Source organism: Pristiophorus japonicus, chromosome 16 (genome assembly GCF_044704955.1).
Source record: "Pristiophorus japonicus isolate sPriJap1 chromosome 16, sPriJap1.hap1, whole genome shotgun sequence".
Classification (NCBI taxonomy): domain Eukaryota; kingdom Metazoa; phylum Chordata; class Chondrichthyes; family Pristiophoridae; genus Pristiophorus; species Pristiophorus japonicus.
Genome location: NC_091992.1, coordinates 87,110,313 through 87,134,592, shown reverse-complemented (window position 1 = coordinate 87,134,592; position 24,280 = coordinate 87,110,313). Strand labels below are relative to the sequence as shown.

Sequence of the window (24,280 nt, the reverse complement as noted above, 5' to 3'; positions counted from 1 at the left end):
GGCTGCCTGGCTTCCAGTTATATGGACTTACTTCTCATGCAATGGAAGTGCGCACACACTTGCAAACAGTGACAGTGACAGGAAGGGAAGAACTGCAGAGACCGCCTGCAGAGGGCAGTCTTACTGTGCCGGTTGTTCTGAGACCCCAAGCTGCGCAGTGTGATTGGAAACCAGAAAGGATTTAGTTATACTACAGTCTGCAAGTTGCAATCTTGGTGCCAGACGAGATCTCTGCTCATGTCAAGTCCAGAACTCCAACTCCAGCCGGTACGGTTTGAATCATCTTTGGACCTCAGTAGGTCCACCTTCTCAAAACGTGATAAATAAACTCGGTTTAAGTTTACAATGGACCCAGGAGGTCTAACAAACCACTGGGGCACTATCGAACCTGACTAAACACCACCCTGGAGCAGCAAGTGATGGCTTTGCCCAAGGACCTCTCCTCTGCAATTAGATTGGGGCCTGACTCTGGAGTTATACCGACACATGCGCAGCTGCGCAATAAAAACCACTGTACAGCAACTCACAAGTTACAGTGCAGCTCCACCGCGATCACTGTGAGGGCCTTGGTGGAACTTATCGGTTTAGGATCAGCATTTTCTAAACAAGAAGGACATGCCCGTCGTGAAATGGGTCAGAGTCCAGTCAGTGATGGTTTTTGTGAGTGACTATTGGTTACTGAGAATAGTCACTGGGATCATACCTATGGGCTGGGAAATTAAATTGGGTATCACCCGTTTGTCCCGAGAATAACACGCGCTGCATGACCCAATGTGGCGTGCATGCACCTATTCCGCACCAGAAGAGCGAAGTACGCCATATTGGCGTGTGCCTGGAACAGGCGTTTGACCCATTGCTTATTCATACTGAGGACCTAATGCCTGAACAGGCCTCTTTGTGAAAATGGTTGGCGAATAATTGTAACATCTGCTGCGATTGGTTTTCTCAGGCACACAGGTGCCAAACCAGAGGTCCTTCAAGGGTCGCCCAAAAGGCAGGAGTCCCGACTTTGCATTAAATTAACCAATCACCGCATCCCACCCCACCCCACCTCCAAACTCCAATCTTCAGGCACCCAACCTCCCACCCTCCCGATCTTATGGTTCCCGACCTCCCACTCACGACCCATGATCTCCCGGCTCCCGACCAACTCCACTTCCAACCCAGGATCTCCCAGCCCCCAACCTCCCCTGCTTCAGACCCCGACCCCTGATTTTCCGGGTCGGACCCCCGATTTCCTCCGCTCCTTGCCCAGACCCCCTTACCTGGGGTTCCCTGATGCCCGGCCCCTGTAAACCCAATGGACCCACTCACATTTGCAGTGACCAGATTTCCCACTATTCCTCACCGACGTGCTCGGTGATCGCGCCCGGCTGTATTGTAATGTGGCCTGAGGCACAATAGCCGGGGGAATCTCCATCCTCAACATTCAGGCACAGGGAATAAACCCTGACCCCCACACGGCCGATTTTCTGCATCCTTATGTAATAAGTGCTTTATAAATTGTTGTGTGATAAATGAGAAGAAAATCTCAAATGTCACATTATAGACATTCAATACAGGGAGATCGGAGTAATGGCCAGCAAATGAAGATTGTTATATTTGATCATAAAGAGCCCTGCTGTGTTGGCAATTGTTCTGTTTAATCTCGCAGTTCATCGAGCTGCAGCTCGCAACCTGATATCGTTTGGTTCGAGGAAAACTTTTAAAAATGAGATCTCCTTACAGCAATTTATTCCTGCCTTCACGTATTTCCCTCGCTGCAGCAAAGATATGTGGACACACACAGGTTGAAGGAGTGGTGATGAGGGACCACACCAACAGCACCTATTGGAGAATGGAAGCCAACGTGCCGAGGGAGGGATGGGGAGGGTCTCAAGATGCCTCGCCACCAATGTGCACTTGCAAACTTACCCCCACATCATGATCAGACACTAGCTATCACTTTACCTTCCGATTATCTGATGAATGATGGGTTGTTACTGGCTGACTAATTGCAGAAACAGAACACTTCCTGAGATACCCTCAGGCTAATTTGCTTAACATACTTTTGGAAAAAGGACTTTAAATTCTACAAAATTCAACTGGAATGTTTAACTATTTTCAGCAGGAAGAAATACATGCCAGAACATATCCTGAAGTGATGCTTCTCCTGTGCTGTACATTCATGCATTCCTCACACTATGTTTTCTTTTACTAAACATCATGTTCCTGTCAGAAATAGGGTTTCTTCAATACTATAAAATACTAAAATTAATCAGCGCCTTTGATTGCTCAGTGAATTAATGTACTGCATGGTGAGACACTAAGCTTCACGCACCAGGGGGTCGCAGGATCAATCACATGTTTAGGCCCAGTTGGCTGCTATTCACTGGGGTGCTACAACCGACTTTGGTTCTCCGGGGCCATGGGAGGAAAAGTGTGTTGGTCCCGATCACTGGATCATACTGGAAGGTGCACACAGCTAAGCATTGGACTGGATGTGTCAGCTGTGGTTCAGTTGGTAGCACATTCGCCTCGGAGTCAGAAGGTTGTTGGTTTAAGTCCCACTCCAGGGACTTGAGCACATCATCATCATCACAATCAGTCCCTCGAACTCGAGGAAAACTTGCTTCCACTCTAAAAGTGAGTTCTCAGGTGGCTGCACAGTCCAATACGGGAATTACAGACTCTGTCACAGGTAGGACAGACAGTCGTTGGAGGAAAGGGTGGGTGGGGAGTCTTGTTTGCCGCATACTCCTTCTGCTGTCTGTACTTGGTTTCTGCATGCTCTCGGCGACGAGACTCGAGGTGTTCAGCGACCTCCCGGATGCTCTTCCTCCACTTTGGGCGGTCTTGGGCCAGGGATTCCCAGATGTCGGTGGGGATGTTGCACTTTATCAAGGAGGCTTTGAGAGTTGTTTCTTCTGCCCATCTGGGGATCGCTTGCCGTGTAGGAGTTCCAAGTAGAGCGCTTGCTTTTGGAGTCTTGTGTCGGGCATGCGGACAATGTAGCCCGCCCAACGGAGCTGGTCGAGTGTGGTCAGTGCTTCGATGCTGGGGATGTTGGCTTGATCGAGAACACTGACGTTGGTGCGTCTATCCTCCCAGTGGATTTGCAGGATCTTGTACATAAATCTAGGCTGATACGCCAGTGCAGTGCTGAGGGAGTGCTGCACTGTCAGAGGTGCCGTTTTTCGGATGAGACGTTAACCCCTGTCTGCCCTCTCATTGTGAACATAAAAGATCCCGTGGCATTATTTCGAAGAGGAGCAGGGGAGTTATCCATGTTGTCCTTGCCAATATTTATCCCTCAATCAACATAATAAAAACAGATTATCTAGTTATTATCACATTGCTTTTTCTGGGAGCTTGTTGTGCACAAATTGGCTGCTGCGTTTTCCACATTAAACTCCAGAAGTACTTAATTTGCTGTAAAGCACTTTGAGACATGAAAGGTGCTATATAAATGCAAGTCTTTTTTTCTTTCTTTTAAGATCAGGCCCCACTCTGATACCTCCCAATGGTTGAACACCCTGCCAAAACTAATTGTGTGGATTTGCACAACATAATAACTGTCATGTATCCTACATGGTTACTGCTTGTACTATTACAAGGTGTGCCACCAGAGGGCACTGCAGTGGGAAACTTGTAGGTTACCTGTACAGGTGTGCCAGGCCTAGTATAAAAGGCAGGCCACCAGGTGTGATCCTCATTCTGGAGTTACATTAAATGGGCTAAGGTCACGACAGTTCAAGCACAACACTTTGCCTCGTGGAGTCATTATTAGAACATCTGAAGACATAACAATTGGTGACAAGATTACAGACCTTCACGCGAAAATGACTAACTTTGGTACGTTGCAGCAGTTCGCCGATGGTGATGATTGGGAAGCATTTATGGAGAGGCTCGACCATTTCTTCACAGCAAACGACCTGGCAGGCGACAATCCAGCCACACTGGCTGATAAGCACAGAGCTATCCTGATAACCAGTTGTGGGCCCATCGTCTATGGCCGCGTCAGGGACTTGCTGGCACCAGCGAAGACAATGACCAAGACATACAAGGAGCTGTAACGCTGATCCAAGAACTACTCAAGCCCAAAGAGAGCATCCTCACAGCCAGACACCGGTTTTACACACAACGATGGCCCGAAAGCCAGATCGCGAAATATGCTGCAGACCTCAGGAGGCTGGCGGCACTGTGTGATGTCGGCAACCACCTCACCGAAGCGCTGCTGGATATCTTTGTCAGCGGAATCGGCCATGAGGGCCTTCTTCATAAGCTACTGTCGGTGGATACCACAGTCACACTGCAGAACGCCATCTCCATGAGCCAAGCATTCATGACCTCGACCTGCGGCTCTAGGTGGATGACTCATCCTCAGGACTCAAACCGGCAAGTACTGTGCACAGAGTGGCGCCTTTTAGAGGCTGGACTGTAGAACGTGAACCTTCTCAGTAGAGAGTGAACAGGCCCATGAGTCCCTTAACTCAGAGTCTGCCGAGGGGGACTAATCGAGTAGCACCATGCTGTCATTGCGTAGGGAATCACTGGGCTCACCAGTGCCACTTTAAAGACTATGTATGTAAAGGCTGCAGCACAAAGGGCCGCCTCCAGCGAATGTGTAAAAGAAATATGACTTACTGTGCTGATGAAGAGTCTGCAGATGGCCATGAATTCAGCGTGGATTATGAAGCAATAGCCAGAGAGGCAGCTCAGCCCCACGATGAGGTATATCGCATGCTTGCCTGCACCACCGAATGTTCCCTGCTGAAGATGGAAGTCAAGATAAATGGTGTTCCAGTCTTCATGGAAGTGGACACGGGACGAGCCAGTCAGTAATGAATCAAGAAGCATTTGAGAGGCTATGGGACAATCAGGCTGAACGACCCAAGTTGGTCCTGGTTCAGGCAAAGCTGCGCACCTACACCAATGAACTTATCCCGGTCGTTGGTAGTGCGGATGTAAAGATACTCCATGACGGCGCGGTGCACAAGTTACCCCTGTGGATTGTTGCAGGTGATGGATCAACGCTACTCAGACGAAGGTGGATGGAGAAGATCCATTGGAGCTGGGAAGACTTCATCCCTCCAGCGAGCGACGTCCCCCGCGCTCAGAGGCAAAGCAAACCCCCACCTGAGGTTGGATCCGGCACCAGAGAGCAGACCAGCACAGCACCCGAGGCACAGACGACTGCGTGGAAATGATCCAGCTCAGACGACCCGAACGCACCTTCCAGGCTCCAGTGGCAGGACTCCGGAGGAAGAAAATCGGAATCAGAGGCGACCTCCCAGCTTCGGTGGCGGAACCCGGGGAGAAGATGATCACAGCAGTCAAAATCATGGATGGAAAAAAGATGCCGCCCAAACCATGAGACGAGGCGCTGAAGAAAAAGATGGCGGTGACAGAATCACGAGATGCAGCGCTGATGGAGCAACATGTGGCACCAACCGAAGAAGAGGATTGGGGTAAAGATAGCAAGGCTCTCTTAAAGGAGGCCAGCAACCCACCACACTTAAAGGGACAGTTCCACACTCTCAATGTAACTGTAACTGTGAGCTAGATGTAAAATGTGCAATTGATGATCAGAGTTGTGTACATGCAATAAGCAAGGAAAAGTCTCGCGATTGCGATCGGAGCTACAGGTTATTTGCAGTAAGTAGTGAAATGTTGTGCGATGCAGGATTTCAACTGCATACAGTCAATGCAGCATGCCAACATCTATCAGGAGCACACAGGTCCAGCAAGCTATTCAATGTAGTAGCCTGCATCCCTGGGACCAGAGTGATGCACCACGGAGTGTAGCCACAAGCAGCTAATATACTCAAGCTGCAGAGCAAGCAATCTCAGGAGGGCCATGGCAATGGTATTGATACCCTGCCCCTGATCGGCTCCACCTCTCAGGCACCCGATGGCACCAACTGCCACAAGCCTGAAAGAACAAACCGCGCTAAGGCGCAGCCCCCAGACCCTATCGCCACCAAGGCTACACCCGGGAACGAAGGGTCACCCGCAACAGTTCTGGGACTGGGACCAGCCAGGATCCCAAACCAAATAACGCCCAGGCAAGCGAGTCAGCAGTTACCTGTGCACTGCTAGACGACTGCTCCTCAGGGAGCAGCAGCGATCCGGGGCGCAAGGAGAGGACAGAGAGGTCACAGGCATCTGTGAATCTGCCCACCGCTAGAAGCAACAGCAGAGGCCCCGAGAGCAGGCAACTTGAGCCAACCGGGTTCCCACTGCAGCATTGGGCACCGCGCCACCACCACTGCATGGACACCATCCAGCATTTCTGGCATTAGTTTGTCCTCACGCACCGGTGCTGACCCCAGCACTGACTCCAAGTATATACCTCACCATTCAAATGTACTCACCTCACCCCGGTACCACGAATGCAATACTGTAAATGCAAATTTTTTTTTGGACTTGAATGTATATGAATGTAATGAGCCAACATCTGTTTGTGTGGGGGGAAGAGAATGGAGTGGTCATGGACGCACAAACAGAAACCACCAGCAACTCTACTGCCAAAGAAACACCACCTACTCACCCAAGATGGAAACTACCCTCCAAGGGTCAACCAGATAGAGCTAAGCCCAGAGCACAGTCAATGCAGAGGCGATTTGCACTAAACACTTAGGGGGGAGTGATGTCATGTATCCTACATGGCTACTATTGGTACTATTACAAGGTGTGCCACCAGAGGGCACTGCAGTGGGAGACTTGTAGGTTACCTGTACAGGTGTGCCTGGCCTAGTATAAAAGGCAGGCCACCAGGTGTGATCCTCACTCTGAAGTTACATTAAATGGATTAAGGTCACTACAGTTCAAGCACAACACATTGCCTCGTGGAGTCATTATTAGAGCATCTGAAGATATAACAATAACGATGTGGGTTTGAATGGGGGGAGGGGGAAGTATGATGAGGGGAGGGACCACAGAGGGTTGGAAGTGGTTGAACTCAATCTCTGGAGCGGTGGGGGTTAACTTAAAAAAAAAGACTTGCATTTATATAGCACCTTTCACGACCATCGGACGTCTCAACGCGCTTCACAGCCAGTGAAGTATTTTTGAAGTGTAGTCACTGTTGTAATGTAAACTGTTCTAAGCAACAACTCCCCTCTACCCACAAATAATGACAACTACAAACAATGGGTACAATTATGGTTAAGTAACGCCTTGATTTCAAAATTCTCATCCTTGTTTACAAACCCCGCCATGGCCTCGCCCCTCACTATCTCTGTAATCTCCTTCAGCCTCACTATCCCCCTGAGATATTGGCGCTCCTCTAATTCTGCCCTCTTGAACATCCCTGATTATAATCGCTCAACCATCGGTAGCCGTGCCTTCAGCTGCCTAGGCCCCAAGCTCTGGAGCTCCCTCCCTAAACCTCTCTGCCTCTCTACCCTCCTTTAAGACACCAATTAAATCCTATTTTTTTGGTCATCAACCGTAATTTCTTCTTACGTGGCTCAACGTCAATTTTTTTTTCTAACAACACTCCTGTGAAGTGGGGCGTTTTACTACATTAAAGGCGCAATATAAATACAAGTAGTTGTTGTTGTAGTAAAAAGTGGCTGACAGTGAAAGCAATAACATCTTCACTGACTGTAAAGCACTTTGGGATATCCGGAGGTCATGAAGGTGCTATATAAATGCAAGTCTTTCTTTTCTTTTAATATGTTAAATCCCAGAGTTTTTAGGAGAACTAATAATGTACAATGCTTATTATAAGGGTATAGTATACATTCTTCAAACCACAAGTTAGGCAACCGAGAAAAATAGGGGGGTGGGGGCTTGCTTGACTCTTTAACGACACTTTTGTACTTCCACTACACGCTGCTTCCTGTTTCAGGAGGTCAAGCTCCATGTGTTGTTCTCCCACAGATACTCAGACCAGGAAGCCAGTCTCTGTAGCTGCAATAAGCTCTGCTTTCATAGAGAAATCCATTTCAGACAAATGAATTAGATCAGCGCCCTATGTTTGCGCATATAAAACTGCCTTCCTTTGCTCCACAGCAGAATTATAGGCCGAGGGGCCAAAATGGTGGGCTTGCTGCCACTGTCGCCGAGCTTTTTAGCCGCGCTCCCCTCGGTGACAGATTCCTCCAGGTCTGCATCCGGTGGGAGAGGAGTACCACTGGGAATGGCCCACTGATGGCCTCTGGCGGACAAGTCGCGTAAGTGACCTCCCGCCTGCCGAGCTGGCATATTGGTGCAGGCGGGAGTCGGCGGCAGCAGAGGAAAGGACCACTGCATGGAGGTAGGTCTAACCCCAACGGTAAACATAGGTGCAGGAGTAGGCCATTCGGCCCTTCGAGCCTGCACCACCATTCAATATGATCATGGCTGATCATGCAACTTTAATACCCCATTCCTGCTTTCTCCTCATACCCCTTGATCTCTTTAGCCATAAGGGCCATATCTAACTCCCTTTTGAATATATCTAACGAACTGGCCTCAACAACTTTCTATGGTAGAGAATTCCACAGGTTCACAATTTTCTGAGTGAAGAAGTTTCTGTCATCTCGGTCCTAAATGGCTTACCCCTTATCCTTAGACTGTGACCCTTGGTTCTGAACTTCCCCAACATTGGGAACATTCTTCCTGCATCTAACCTGTCCAATCCCGTCAGAATTTTATATGTTTCTATGAGATGCCCTCTCATTCTTCAAAATTCGAGTGAATATAAGCCTAGTCGATCCAGTCTTTCTGCAGGTCAGTCCTGCCATCCCGGGAATCAGTCTGGTGAACCTTCGCTGCACTCCCTCAATAGCAACAATGTCCTTCCTCAGATTAGGAGACCAAAACTATACACAATATTCAAGGTGTGGCCTCACCAAGGCCCTGTACAACTGCAGTAAGACCTCCCTGCTCCTATACTCAAACCCTCTCACTATGAAGGCTAACATGCCATTTGCCTTCTTCATCGCCTGCTGTACCTGCATGCCAACTTTCAATGACTGATGTACCATGACACCCAGGTCTCGTTGAATCTCCCCTTTTCCTAATCGATCACCATTCAGATAATATTCTGCCTTCGTGTTTTTGCCACCAAAGTGGATAACCTCACATTTATCTACATTATACTGCATCTGCCATGCATTTGCCCACTCACCTAACCTGTCCAAGTCACCCTGCAGCCTCTTAGCATCCTCCTCACAGCTCACACTGCCACCCAGGTTAGTGTCATCTGCAAACTTGGAGATATTACATTCAATTCTTTTGTCTAAATCATTAATGTATATTGTAAATAGCTGGGGTCCCAGCACTGAACCTTGTGGAACCCCACTATCACTGCCTGCCATTCTGAAAAGGACCCATTTATTCCTACTCTTTGCTTCCTGTCTGCCAACCAGTTCTCTATCCGCGTCAATACATTACCCCCAATACCATGTGCCTTAATTTTGCAAACCAATTTGTCAAAAGCCTTTTGAAAGTCCAAATACACATCCACTGGTTCTCCCTTGTCCACTCTACTAGTTACATCCTCAAAAAATTCTAGAAGGTTTGTCAAGCATGATTTCCCTTTCATAAATCCATGCTAACTTGGACCGATATAGTCACTGCTTTCCAAATGCAGTGCTATTACATCTTTAATAATTGATTCCAACATTTTCCCCACAACCGATGTCAGACTAACTGGTCTATAATTCCGTGTTTTCTCTCTCCCTCCTTTTTCAAAAAGTGTTTACATTAGCTACCCTCCAGTCCATAGGGACTGATCCAGTATATGAAGAGCTGCAAAAAAAAGTGAGTGAACATTTTTTCACTTGCTTTCTTTCAGGTGCTTTGGTGTTTTTTTTTTATTGTGATTATTTTTATTTTTCAGCGTTCCACCCTCCCTGGGCCCGACTCAATCCTCGGCAGCACTTTGGCGAGGAATGCATTTGCAGCCAAGATTGGGAGCTCCCGCCTGCTGCCGCCCAGATTGACAGCGAAAGCCGTTGTTTGGCCGCTGGGCCACTGCTACCTCTTTTAGAGGGATCTCACTGGCAAAGTACCGCCCGGTCTCTTGGCGGCCATCGATTGTCGGTTGGATGGCACTCGGGCGGGCCTTGGCTTCCACCAAGTTTGGGCCCCTAGATTTTAGTGCAGGTTCCTGGAACCTGGGCTTACTAATATGTATGGGATGCAGCTGATTACGGGAAACATTTAGCGCAAAATAGCTGATAGCGAATGGGCAGCTCATATTTACACCCCGCCCATTTTCTATTGACTACAAGGAAAATAAAAAAAATCAGGTGGGTTATTAAACAGGATGCTAATTCACTATCGTCTGTATTGCACTACCATCCAAATCCAATTTCACCCCCCACCCCTCCATTGTTTCTGAACCAGTCATATAGCAGAGCCATTGTAGACTTAGAAGAGCAGATTTTGGCTCAGTGCGATAGTGTAAGGCGACTTGCCAGGGCCCGTTTTACACTACCGCCCATGGTCTAAACTACCCCCAGAGAGTACAGGACACTCAGACAGGAAAACACGACGATGTCTGCACAGGCTGACATACTGTAAGAAATTGTGAATTGTAAAAGAAAGTGGTTTTATAAAAAAGGAATTGGTCTGCCGAGCTCAGGCAGCCAGGATTAACTGATGACACCGAACAATTCTAATCATGTCAGATAAAGATGATCAGAGAGAGCTCATTTTACAAGGGCATAACGCATGAATAGTTCTTCACAAGTGATAAACAAACTGTCCAAGACAAGGTAACCAGAGGTCCAAACAAGAGAGAAGCAAAGGAATGATCCCATGGGACGGGGAGGGCTAAGACAAAGAACTTGACATACCATTGGGCACCTTGGTTTAGGAAGAGCTACTGCTTCTTAACACAATGACTTATGACTCCTAAAACCCTTTTGGGTAATCTGTGTGTGACCTGTGATCCAAATCTTACAATACAGCTACATATAAAGGTTCGTCCAAGAATTGACATTTGAGGAACTGCACCACAACTACCAATGGTGGGGGGAATGGAAAAGCTAGGATCTAGAGTACACTTCCATTTGAGGAACTTTGATGGTTACACCTATCTTTTTTTTCCTTTGAATATACTCCACATACTGCTGATAGCTCTTCCCTAGTAATGCCTCACATGGGAGCAGAAACTGCCCATTCTCCCTGGGATTCAGGATTGATTCAAACACAGCCCTGCTGAACGGCTGATCTCTCTTCACATTCAGATCTGAGCAGTGGTTATTGGTACTGGTATGCCAGTTAGTTGCTTTATAAGCATCTCTCTGTTCAACTTGCTGGAAGCTATACAAGGTAGAAGGTACTTCCCACGTGGCGTGACCCCTGACCCTGTCAGAAGTAATCTCGTCTTTCTTGCTGCTGGCAAAGTAGGACACTATCAACTAATGGCTTGGCCGTGCACAAGACTTTCAGATGTTTGTTTCCCTCAGACACAAATCATTTTGACATATATTCTTAGACTTGTCAGTACAGTAACAGAGAACCCTTTTAAGAGTATGAAGAGGAACACTGAAGAAGATGGTTATATGTGGACTTGTAAAATATTGCGTGCTTTTGTTAGTGCTAGTGTACTGATAGCCCTAACTCCTAATAGCAATTTCCACCTTTCCCTGTCTGACTAAATATAGGCACATGAGTGGGCCATTCAGCCCCTCAAACTTGTTCCACCATTCAGTTAGATAATGGCTGATCTGCATCTTAACTCCATCTACCTGCCTTTGTTCTGTAACCCTAGATCTAATTTCAAGGTGATCCCTCCTTGTCTGGACTCCCCCAGCAGAGGAAATATTGTCTCTCTATTTACCCTATCAAATCCTTTAATCGTTTTTATATACCTATCTGTTTTTATATTTTGCGCTAGTTTACTTTCGTAGTCTATCTTCCACTTGAGGCACTGCACCACAACCACCAATGGTGAGGGAAATGGAAAAGCTAGGATCTAGAGTACACTTCCATTAGATCACCCCTTAATCTCCTATATTTAAGGTTATTCAATAGAATCCCACAACAACCGTTTGGAATCGCGTCTAGGGTGGGATCCAAGGATGAACGAGAATGCAGCTTAGCTCCACTTCCACCAACAGAGTGGAACTATTGGAATTTTTGTCCCAAAGTGTCTCCCACTAAACCACAATACAGGGCACAGCTACAGGCCATCTTCATTTTGTAATAATTATAATGTGTGTTAAAATACTTGAGGATTTGCCATAAAAACACATTTTAGAAAAATTTGGTCAAACATATTAGAATATATGAGGAATCAGCCATGGCTCAGTTGTAGCACTCTCGCCTTTGAGTCAGAAGGTTATGGGTTCAAATCCCACTCCAGAGACTTGAGTACATAATCCGGTCTGACACTCCCACTGAGGGAGCGCTGCACTGTCGAAGGTGCCATTTTTCAGATGGGATATTCAACCGAGGATCCATCTGCCCACTCAGGTCGACGTAAAAGAAGAAGAGCAGGGAGTTCTCCCGGTGTCCTGACCAATATTTATCCCTCAACTGACACCACTAAAAATAGGTTTGTCTGGTCATTATCCTACTGCTGTTTCTGGCACCTTGCTGTGCACAATTCCTGCATTACAATACCGACTGCACTTCACCTATTTGGCTGTAAAGCTCTTTGGAGCATCCTTAAGTCTATATATAAGTCTTTCTTATATGGACCTAGCAACACTCATCCTATCTATTAGATGATGCAGTTGCATGCGCTGCCCTCCCACACGGCTAGTACAGGTACAACTTCCGAAATCTGGAATCCTCGGGACCAAATCCGCTCTGGTTTTTGTTTTTTTCCGGATTTCAGACAAGAAAATCAATAGTCTGAAATTCGGAATCTTCGACCAAGTCCGTGCCGCATTTTGGGTTTTGCCTCAAAATATCTGGTTTTCAGACAATAATTCCGGATTACTCCATCAACTATGCACAAAATGTCCATTTTTTGGACAAGTCCAGTTTTCGGAATTCCGGATTCGGGATGTTGCACGTAGTGCTAACTTCCAGTTTCGAAAGAAATCCTGGGAATTCCTCCCTGACTCCAGAAGGATGCCTGTCAAGTGATTGCATGCAACTAATACACGCATTACACTTGTCTATCAGCAAAGGCACTTTGCAAGATATAACCATTGTGCAACTTTCAGACAATTTGCAATATAATTTGGAATACGTTCACTTTTTAAATTGATTATGAATTTATGGTTCAGTCAGTGTAAATACATTTTCTTGACAAACTGCTTGATTTTGGATTTGGCACTAAGCTGGTAATGCTGTGCCCAGTATGTCCCAGTGACAGGAGGAGGAGGTTTTGATGCAATTTTATTTTAAAATGGAGGTTTTACAGGAATTTGATTTACTACTTAAAACAATCGTAAATTTTAACTGCCAATAAAGAAGGAGTAATAGAGATTCTATCTCTATGCGAACACCTGTTAGAAGTGTAACAAATATATGGTAGGTAGTTTCTCTCCTGTCAAACCCTGTGTTATTGCACCTCAGCACTACGACAGAAGATTAAAAAAGATCACTTGCACTATGACAAATTGAGCAATATGAAAGAGGCCTTGATTTTGGCCCCGGGGTGGAAATGGGGCATGGGTACTTTTTCAAGTAGCAAATTAGGTGATACATATCTCCCATCAATGCCCAAGCTCAGAGGCCAGGACTGTCAGAGGCACTGATCGATTGCTGTAATTAAGCTGTGGAATGTGCTGGAGATGCTACTCACCAGAAATCAAAGGCAAAGGATCAAGATGAGATAGTGAGGAATTCATTTCCAATTAACTCCACTTTCAGGACTGAATAAAGATAGCTTTGCCCTACTACTTACTAAAGAATGAATCAACAGCACTTCAAATCTGTTTGAACTGCACATCTATCAAGATCTTTGAGACCTGGCTTCCATTGAAGTAAAAACCTGAGATTGTTGAGTCTTGTTGCGTGAATAAAAGTCTAAATGTGGATTGAAAACTCCTGCTTTTCCATACAAAACTGAAACAATTTGACCAGCCACGGTTCAAAGGAACTTAAATTGTGCACTTTGAGAAACTGCAGCACAGACTAATTTATATTACACACTACCTACAAACGCTGTGTCGCTATGGAAACCATGTGGCTTTCCTGTCCCATGAGGCACAGGACAAGATAGGTTTACCTCATTAGGCAAAGCAAAAGAGATGCCAAAAGTCAATGAATAGGCCTGGGGATGCAGGCAGACTGCACTCTCATACAGGGCAGCATTGTAAAAGTCACGTTTCTGACTTGCACAAACCTTTCCCCAACACCCGGGAAAGTCTGCAGCCAGAAAGTTCACGTCACGATCGTGACTTCTGATCAACTGAACATGTGTGTCCACTTTAAAGATGCATCGCATGTTCTAAACGACTCCACATGCCCAAATCTCTTGCATGCACAGCTGTTCCAGCATTGGAGCCACCCCCACAATGAAAATGGGACAAATCTGGAACACCAGCAGCCTCATCATATTGTGAAGTTACTTGCAGAGGGAGCTGCTCTGCTGCATAAAACATGCCATAAAATGCACGCAGCTTAACTCTTGATTCAGACAAACCGTCGGAGCTTAATGAGTGCGTAGCAATCAGATCTCAAAAGCCGCAGCTATGTAACCCTGTAAAATTAGAGTATTTATGGATGATGGAATTCGTTAACTTCCTTGCCTACTCTCTACTGAAAAAAGAATATGACTTGTTAGATGTTGTTATCTTGCTTTCATACAATTCAAAAAGAATTCACCTGTGAAGTACTTTGAAATGTTTTGATGTGTTAAATGCAAGTGTTATGTTAGAATTGCCTTCAACGAGCATTCACTTGTTTCCGACAGTGTATTTGTTTAATAGGGAGAATAAGAGCATGAGGGAGAAAGGAATAGAAGGATATGTTGATAGGGTTACATGAAGTAAAAGAAAGAAAGACTTGTATTTATTTAGCGCCTTTCACGACCACCGGATGTCTCAAAGCGCTTTACAGTCAATGAAGTACTTTTGGAGTGTAGTCACTGTCGTAATGTGGGAAACGTACCAGCCAACTTGCGCACAGCAAGCTCCCACAAACAGCAATGTGATAATGAACAGATAATCTGTTTTGTTATGTTGATTGAGGGATAAATATTGGCCAGGACACCAGGGATAATTCCCCTGTTTTTCTTCGAAATAGTGCCTTGGGATCTTTTACGTCCACCTGAGGGGGCAAACAGCGCCTCAATTTAACGTCTCATCCGAAAGACGGCATCTCCGATAGTGCAGCGCTCCCTCAGCACTGCACTGGAGTGTCAGCCTAGATTTATGTGCTCAGTCATGTATAGTAGGGTAGGAGGTGCCTTAGGAGGAGCATAAACACCGGCAAGGACCAATTGGGCCTGTTTCTGCGCTGTAAATTCTACAAAACAATACAAACACAATTCTTCCTGCAACTTATATATATAAATGTAATCTATTTTCATTAAGAATTATCAGGTATGATTGCGGCTTACTCTGTTCATTATCAGGGACCTTGAATGATTTAACAAGCATCAGTTACCTAGTCTTCTGCTGGATTTAAATTGCAGCACTACCACAAAATGTAGCCTGGAGGCAAAGTGCTTCCACCACATACAGCAGCAAGGGCTGGTTTCTCCCGGCCTTGTTGGAGGTGAATAAGCTCCTGCGCCAAACCTAACCAGATGCCGAGGTCTGTTCGGAGCTGCCAATTTATTCTGGCTGAGCTCTCGCGGAGAGTTTTCCCACATCATTTGATTGTATGGATTTTGCCTCAAAAGTTGGTAATGTGACATTTGAGCAACTGAGTGTGCGTGACCCTGAGTTGTTGCTTCCATGTACCCACTAGTGCACTGCAGGCAAACGGGAAGAATTCACAACAACAGCAGTGCCACGGACACTGTGGAGATGCTTGCAGTGAAAAGTGGTTCCAACTGTATACATATCCTAAAACAGCTTTCATTATTGATTGCCAAATTCCACTAGGCAAGCACTTCAATAGAGTGGTGCCAGAGGCCAGAAACCTCTCTCAGTTGCTGAAATGACACTAAAGAAAGAACTTGTATTTATATAGCCCATTTCACGACCTCAGATGTCCCAAAGCGTTTCACAGCCAATTATGTACTTTTGAAATGTGGTCACTCTTGTTAAGCAGGGAACCAATGATCACTTTTTGCAAAAATTAACTGATGGTATCACCTTTTCTCTGGTGCATACAACTGTACCCAAGGACATGAAAATCTTCCAGTAACTGTAACTTGGGTTCAGAGAACACCACCAGGTATGCAACAGCATAGGAGCTATCACACCCAAAATAGAAAAACTTGCATTTATATAGCGCCTTTCATGACCTCAGAACATCCCAGAGTGCTTTACAGCCAATTAAATACTTAAAAAAAAAGTGTAGTCACTGTTGTAATGTAGGAAACACTGCAGCCAATTTTTACACAGCAAGCTCCCACAAATAGCACTGTGATAATGACCAGATAATCTATTTTAGTGATGTTGATTCAGTGATCAATATTAGCCAGGACACCAGGAAGAACTCCCAATTCTTTTTAAATAATGCCATGCGATCTTTTACATCCACCAGAGAGGGCAGAAAAAACTCAGTTTAACGTCTCATCCGAAAGACAGCACAGTCAACAGTGCAGCACTCCATTGATATCAATGTTCCCTGTAATTTTTTTTTGCTGCCAGGCAACCCTAATTCAAGATACCGCACATGCACTGGAGAAATACCACCAACGATGTCACCGTAAGATCCTGCAAATCCCCTGGGAGGACAGATGCACCAATGTTAGCGTCCTCGACCAGGCCAACATCCCCAGCATCGAAGCACTGACCACACTCGACCAGCTCTGCTGGGTGGGCCATGTTGTTCGCATGCCTGACACAAGACTCCCAAAGCAAGCGCTCTACTCGGAACTCCTACACAGCAAGCGAGCCCAAGGTGGGCGGAGGAAAAGTTACAAGGACACCCTCAAAGTGCAACATCCCCACCGACACCTGAGAGTCCCTGGCCAAAGATCGCCCTAAGTGGAGGAAGTGCATCCGGGAGGGCGCTGAGCACCTCGAGTCTCGTCGCCGAGAGCATACAGAAATCAAGCGCAGGCAGCGGAAGGAGCGTGCGGCAAACCAGTCCCACCCACCCCTTCCCTCAACAACTGTCTGTCCCACCTGTGACAGGGACTGTGGTTCTCGTATTGGACTGTTCAGCCACTAAGGACTCACATTTAGAGTGGGAGCAAGTCTTTCTTGATTTCGAGGGACTGCCTATGATGATGATGATGATGATGATGACCGGTTTTTGCATTGAAAAGCCAACAATCCGGCTGCACGAGATCCCTTAGCGTCCCGTGGCCTCGCAGCTTAAATGGAACATTGTTCAGCACTGTACTGAAATGTCAGCTTGAATTACATGTTCAGGCCCTTGGAGTGAGACTTGAACCCACGACTTTCTGACTCAGATTGCAACCACTGAGCCATCGCTGAGACTTCAATACCAGTGAATACTGTGGATTAAATTGTTACAAATTCATGGGAAGTGACGAACCGATTCACCTTTATGAGGTTTAAGACTTTCCTAATGACTTTAATGAAGTATTTATTGCATCCTATTCAAGAACTGTTCACGGTGCAATCAATAATACCATTCCCATTATAATATGGGTACTGCATTATTACTAATTGCCCACCAGCCCACGGAAGAGCCAGGAGTTTCATTAGACTGAGCAATGTGTTGATACAGCAACGTTTATTTCATGCTTCCTCAATGGTGTCATTGGTAAAAATATTGACCAATGTGCAACTCAGTCACACAGCCCAGCAAATTCTGAGTTTGTCTATAACTGGACCCAGTATATTTGGTCCACGGTTCTCACTCCTGATCACCATTGAGGCCTGATTGAATGTGTTCGTGAGTGGATATTGGGCAAGGACAGGATCAGGCTGAGCGGTGAAGCTGTCCACAGTTGCCCTCTCAGGTGGACGTAAAAGATCCCATGGCACTATTTCGAAGAGCAGCAGAGTTATCCCTGGTGTCCTGGGCCCAATATTTATCCCTCAATCAACATCACTAAAAGAGACTATCTGGTCATTATCACATTGCTGTTTGTGGGAGCTTGTTGTGAGCAAATTGGCTGCTGCGTTTCCCACATTACAACAGTGACTACACTCCAAAAAAGTACTTCATTGGTTGTAAAGCGCTTTGAGACATCTGATGGTCATGAAAGGCGCTATATAAATGCAAGTTTTTTGTTCTTTCATGTTGGGTACCTTTCTACTCGAGCCAACAGTTCTAATACTTAATCCAAGGGGCCATTCTTTATATGTGAGCCTAGATGGCCATTGGCCAGAAGCTACATGACCGTGAAGGACATCAGGCCATTTCTGATTGTGTACCATCGCATTAAATGCCAAAACAGTTGCGAAGGGATGAATTGCCTACTGCGGTTCCTATCTTCCTCAAACCTCCAATAACATGAATAGTGGGCGGATTTCCTCTCTCCCGCGCCCGAGGCTAATTGTACTGTCCCTACCATCGCTCGTGCTGAGAGCTGCTGATTGGGGTAAACTGATGATGGACCTGGGATCTTCCTGCTTGGTATGACCCAGTACTGTACCAAACAGCTCCATTCATCAGTGAGCAATTAGGGAAGGATCTTTTAATGTGGCATGGCACCAAGAATTTTTGTTTATGTGATATAGGTTCTATTGCAGAACATAAAAACATAAGAACATAAGGAATAGGAGCAGGAATAGGCTATTCAGCCCATCAAGCCTGCTCCGTCATTCAATAAGATCATGGCTGATCTTCTACCTCAACTCCACTTTCCTGCACAATTCCTATATCCTTTGATTCGCTTAATATCCAAGAATAGATTCTATTGCTCTATGCAAGTCATTGGTGGAAGTTTGTTTTGGAGGTCAGTGAAAATCCACTGTCACCCGCTTAAAAAAAAGTCAACTTACAGATCATTTACCCTTCGTACTTCCATTGCTGTCCATGTCATCACATACCTTGGCTCTCATGTTTCGCTCTGCCTCCAGCTCCTCTTCTAGTTCCTCAACACGGGCCTGGAAAATAAAAGGGCGAGATAAATCGTGGGTGCAACAATGTGGAGATGAGAGGGGAGGGCGGGGGGGGGGGGGGGGATGGGGGGGGGACGGGCGAAAGATATTTTCTGATGTTTTGGCAAGTGTTTTGGCCCGCTCTTCCCTTGCCTCCTGCTCCAACGACTAGAAGTATCTGTGATATTTTCTCCTTGATTATTTAGCCCTGGTTGTGCTTCTTGCATCGGTAAACAGTTCAAATCCCCATAAATAAAAGTCAACACATTCATATGTCACATCTTCTGTTATGTCACATCAAAAAAGATGATGGATTATATTCTGTTAAATCACTGTACAACGCTGTCACAGGTTGTTATCGTGGCTGTGTACACACACCATGAACAACACACGGGTGTTTTTGGGAGGAGGAGGGTAAGTTACGATAATGTTGTGATACTCCCTGGGATCCAGCCCGATCAGAGCCATTACAGGGGTCCTGTCTACAAAGAAGCTCTTAGACCACAACAACCCCCCCACCCCCCCCACCACCGATGGAAGGCACCACCAGTGGACGATTCAACAGGCTTTCCATTGAGTTCCTGAGCCATACACACCAGGAAAGGCCCATAATCTAATGACTGGTCCATGCTGGGACAGTGATAGGAGTGATACAATTAGCCCCAGTGCTCATGGGTTAGGGAGAGCAATACCATTCACTGTTCCTGCTCCTGACCATGATCTCTGCTGGAAATACAAATGTGAATCTGGGATGAGGACAGGATCAGCCTCAGCTATGGCTGCCCCTGGTTGAATTGCCCGTCCACACTTGCTGTTGAGGCTCAAGCATGAACAACGCCGACTTCGATGAGGCACCAAAGTACAACTGATGTCCATGGAGCACTGCCCAAACTGGCAAGGGGAAACATGAACTGGAGGGGGTGCAGCCACGCAGCAGTGGTCAGCTTTCACCAGAGTACGGTCTACAGGATCCGACTGGGAAACCATTAACGCTTAAACAAAAGACTAATTGGTTGTCACTGCCCTTAAGTGACAGATATATTTCAAAAACCATCTTATGGGGAAAAGAAAATATACATTCTCGAAGATCACTGATGGATGAGCCTTTTAAAAGCAGGGCTAAGTAAACTAATAAAAATCCCAGATCTCTGAAGGGGGTTACTCTGCCAGATTGCAAGGAGGGCGACGTCAAATAATCTTTCGTTCTGGAGGTTCTCACAGTTTTTAAACTGTGCATGTACACCACTGGAATAGAAAAAACATTAAATATAAGCTACACCTTAATAAAAGTCAGTTAACTCATTATCTTAAGACTAGCTTAATGCGACGAGGCAATATGTCACATAAATTCTAAAGACGCTTTTACATTCGCGCATCGCTCTATTTCCATGAGTAGCTCCCCCTCCCCCCCCATGCCCTGCCTCCCTGCTCCTCCCCTCTATCCCGCCACCCGCCCACCCCACAACGACAACAAATGTATGGGACCCAGCTCCCTGCAATTACATTACTAAAGCCAGCACCCTTAAACCCACAGCAGAATCATTACATCGAATTTACAGCACAGAAACAGGCCATTGGGCCCAGCAGGTCTATGTCGGTGTTTATGTTCCACACGAGCCCCCTCCCACCTTACTTCATCTCATCCTATCAATCTATTCTGCTATTCCTTTCTCCCTCATGTATATATCTAGCTTCCCCTTAAATGTATCCATGCTGTTTGCCTCAACTAATCAGGGAGCTGCATTTTCAAGCATCTGCAATGCCGTGTGAATAAGGGGCCCCAGCTTGTTTACACCATGAGGTGTAGTTCACCAGGTCCTTCCTTCATCAGCTGCATTCATGTACTGTGAAAATGTCTTACAAAATCCCTCTGGTACATTCACCTGAAAGACCTCCATTTACCACAAATCCCAGGCGGTCACTTCTGATTTACCCAGTAAAAGTAAAGACAATGTTATCCGTGAGCAAGTTCGAGAGAGGCTTCTGCCTGCATCGTTAGTTAAAGCCGTCGTGATACATGCAGTTTTGAAGGAATAACTCACGTCCCATTTCAGTGCTTCAGCAGTCAGCTCCAAAGCCATTATCGCAGCATCCAGACAGTGCAAACACATGGACGCAACAGGCAGACTAAACAAAACTTGACCAAGCAGTACGTTGATGTATTGACACTGTCAGGGTTCGCATATCTACTCTTAAAAGGCTGAAGTAGTTCAGCACCTCCACCCCCTCATTAAAAATGCTCGTCTCTTTTAAAAGCTCTCAAACTGTGCAAGTTTACGAGGACTCTGTTTCACAACCAATAGGATTCACCCCTCTTTCACAGAAGCCTTTATCAACTGGATTCACCAATACGGATGGAATAAGCTGAGTACTCGAAATTTAACCTTTGGTGGAATGCAGGAATGCAGCTGTGTCATTCCAATATCCATTCAAGCTTTCTTTATCATTTTTACCCCTTCTCCTCCGAAGGTGCTGGCCCAAGCTGATGTCCCTTCCACCGGTCCCAGCAGACTTTTTTGTTCCGCTCCCCAATAGCCATTCTTCATGGATGAGCCCTTGACAAGTGAATAGCGAAGGACTATTTAACTGTGGGGGCTTCACAGCTGAGCTCAACCCTATCCTCACCTGAGGTGCGCACACTTGTATCTTGCAGCAGAGGCTGACAGATTGCAGCAGAAGCGGGGAGATGACTGGAATGTCCTCCTTTACTGCAGGGGTACTGAGGTGAATTGGAGCCACCCACCTCCCACCAAAATGAGCTAATTTACCACAGACTGGTCTGATGGCTGAGCAGTAATCAGGTGATGCTTTTACCCACGAGGCTATCGGGGTACAGTTTGGAATTTTACTTTCTAAACGCCACGTATGAAACAATAAGCCGTGGGATCCTGAGGGGAGCTGTCTACCCAGCCCCCTCGCACTGAATTCAAGATATGAGCTGATGAGACCTGGCTTTAAAGTGACAGAAAAAAAAAGGTGGATTAGAATTTGACATCCCCTTGATGCATCTTGTTATAATCCATTAACCTCTGACAGTTGTGTCATCTGTATTATTTGCTGGTAGTCGAGCATTGATTCGGTTTTGAGAATTGTGCAAAGATTTATTCGTCAGTCAATGTGGATATCATTCTACGCTGATCTTCCATGATAGCCTGTGTCAGCAAAAGTACCCAAAGCTAAATAAAACCACTGCCTGAACTCCACAGGATGTCGAGCTAAAGCCGAGTGCCATGGAGATGTGGAAATTTCATCTCATGCTCGGGATAACAGCTGTAAGCCAATGGAAGTTTGCTCTCATGGTCTCGGATGTCATCTGGTGAGATTTGTGCTGTAGGTACTTGCAGGTCTCCCCTTTCTCCCCATACAATACAATTACATGCCTTCTGTGCATTTAATGGCAGACGTGCATTGCGTGAGGAGCGATGCTGCAGAAAGTAACACACATCCATGTTTCCCTGTGTCGATTCAGATACTGTATGCACATTAAAATTAAGCCTGTGGTGAATAATTGGTCAGATTTTCATTGTTTATTAACATTAAAAATATCTCCTGTATTGGTAACTTTATTCCAACTTCACTTTGTGATAGTTAAATCGATGGAAATGGATTTTGTTCCTTGTTTCCCCTCAGATGTGTGTTTTGATGTAATTTTGAGCAGTTACAGGCCGCAGTTGTCGGTCCTTCAGTTTCACGAATGGGAAAGGGGACAGTATGGATTGACATTACATTACATTTCCGACATTACAACAGTGACTGCACTCCAAAAAGTACTTCCTGGGCTGTAAAGCGCTTTGAGACATCCGATGGTCGTGAAAGGCGCTACATATAAAAAAAGACTTGCGTTTACATAACGCCTTTCACGACCACCGGATGTCTCAAAGCGCTTTACAGCCAATGAAGTACTTTTGGAGTGTAGTCTCTCTTGTGATGTGGGAAGCGCGGCAGCCAATTTGAGCACAGCAAGCTCCCACACACAGCAATGTGATAATGACCAGATAATAACTGTTTTTTGTTATGTTGATTGAGGGATAAATAATGACCAGGTCACCGGGGATAATTCCCCTGATCTTCTTTGAAATAGTGCCATGGGATCTTTTACGTCCACCTGAGAGAGCAAACGGGACCTCGGTTTAATGTTTCATCCGAAAGACGGCACCTCTGACAGTGCAGTACTCCCTCAGCACTGCGCTGGAGTGCCAACCTAGATTTATGTGCTCAAGTCCCTGGAGTGGGACTTGAACCCACAACCTTCTGACTCATGAGGGATGAGCTGCGGTCATCCCTCCTGCCTTTCGTTCCTGCTCTGCCCACCTTTCGAGGAGTTTAACTGGATTTACTGTCAATGTGGCTCCTCCTTACAATTTACTGGGAGAAAGTGGAGAAAAGTGGTGCCAAAAATAAACTTTATGCCTGGCCACACTACGTAGACTCCACCTGCTGTTGCTCGTGCACTTATATTTTAAAGTTTGTCATGTTTTCCAGATCTAAAGAATCGAAAGGTGAGTGAGTCATTGGAAACTGCTTAAAGGGCAGGAGGCAGGCATAATAACTTGCTGCTGCGATGCATAATTTCTACTATGCATAGAGAACAAGGCATTCGCTGAAGAATCTAGGTGGCCATTTTGGACCGTTGCTGAAGCCCTTCAGCAATCTCCCCTCAGCCTTGATGACCAATGGCGAAATGCTTGGAAGAACTGTGAATGGATTCCTTATAGGAGGACTCCACAGTACAACATGAAGGATCAAAGCTTCCTCGCAAACAGTGGACAACCATCAACCGCCTCAGAACTGGTCATGGTAGATGCTGCCACCTTCTCCACAGGTGGAACATTAAAGCATCCCCATCATGTGACTGTGGAACTCCTAATCAGTCCTTGGGGCACATCAGAAGAATAAGAACAAAAGAATAAAAGAATTAGGAGCAGGAGTAGGCCGTACAGCCCCTTGAGCCTGCTCCATTCAATAAGATCATGACTGACCATCATCCTCAACACTACTTTCTCGCTCGATCTCCATATCCCTTGATTCCCTTAGAATCTAAAAATCCATCTATCTCAGCCTTGAATATATTCAGAGTCTCAGCATCCACAGCCCACTGGAACAGAGAATTTCAAAGATTCACAACCCTCTGAGTGAAGCAATTCCTCCTTAACTCGATCTTAAATGGCCTACCCCTTATCCTGAGACTGTGACCCCTAGTTCATGACTCTCTTGCCAGGGCAAACAACCTCTCAGCATCTATCCTGTCAATCCCCTTC

At 46.0% G+C, this 24,280-nt stretch overlaps 1 protein-coding gene across 1 annotated transcript in view; it reads right to left on the bottom strand.

Moving 5' to 3' along the window:
* LOC139226633 (myosin-16) overlaps positions 1–24,280 on the bottom strand; it is a 326,697-nt gene that overhangs the window by 101,509 nt on the left and 200,908 nt on the right. Inside the window, exon 6 of the mRNA XM_070857530.1 lies at positions 18,972–19,028. Coding sequence (XP_070713631.1) covers positions 18,972–19,028 — 57 coding nt within the window. The remainder of the gene's footprint in view (positions 1–18,971; positions 19,029–24,280) is intronic.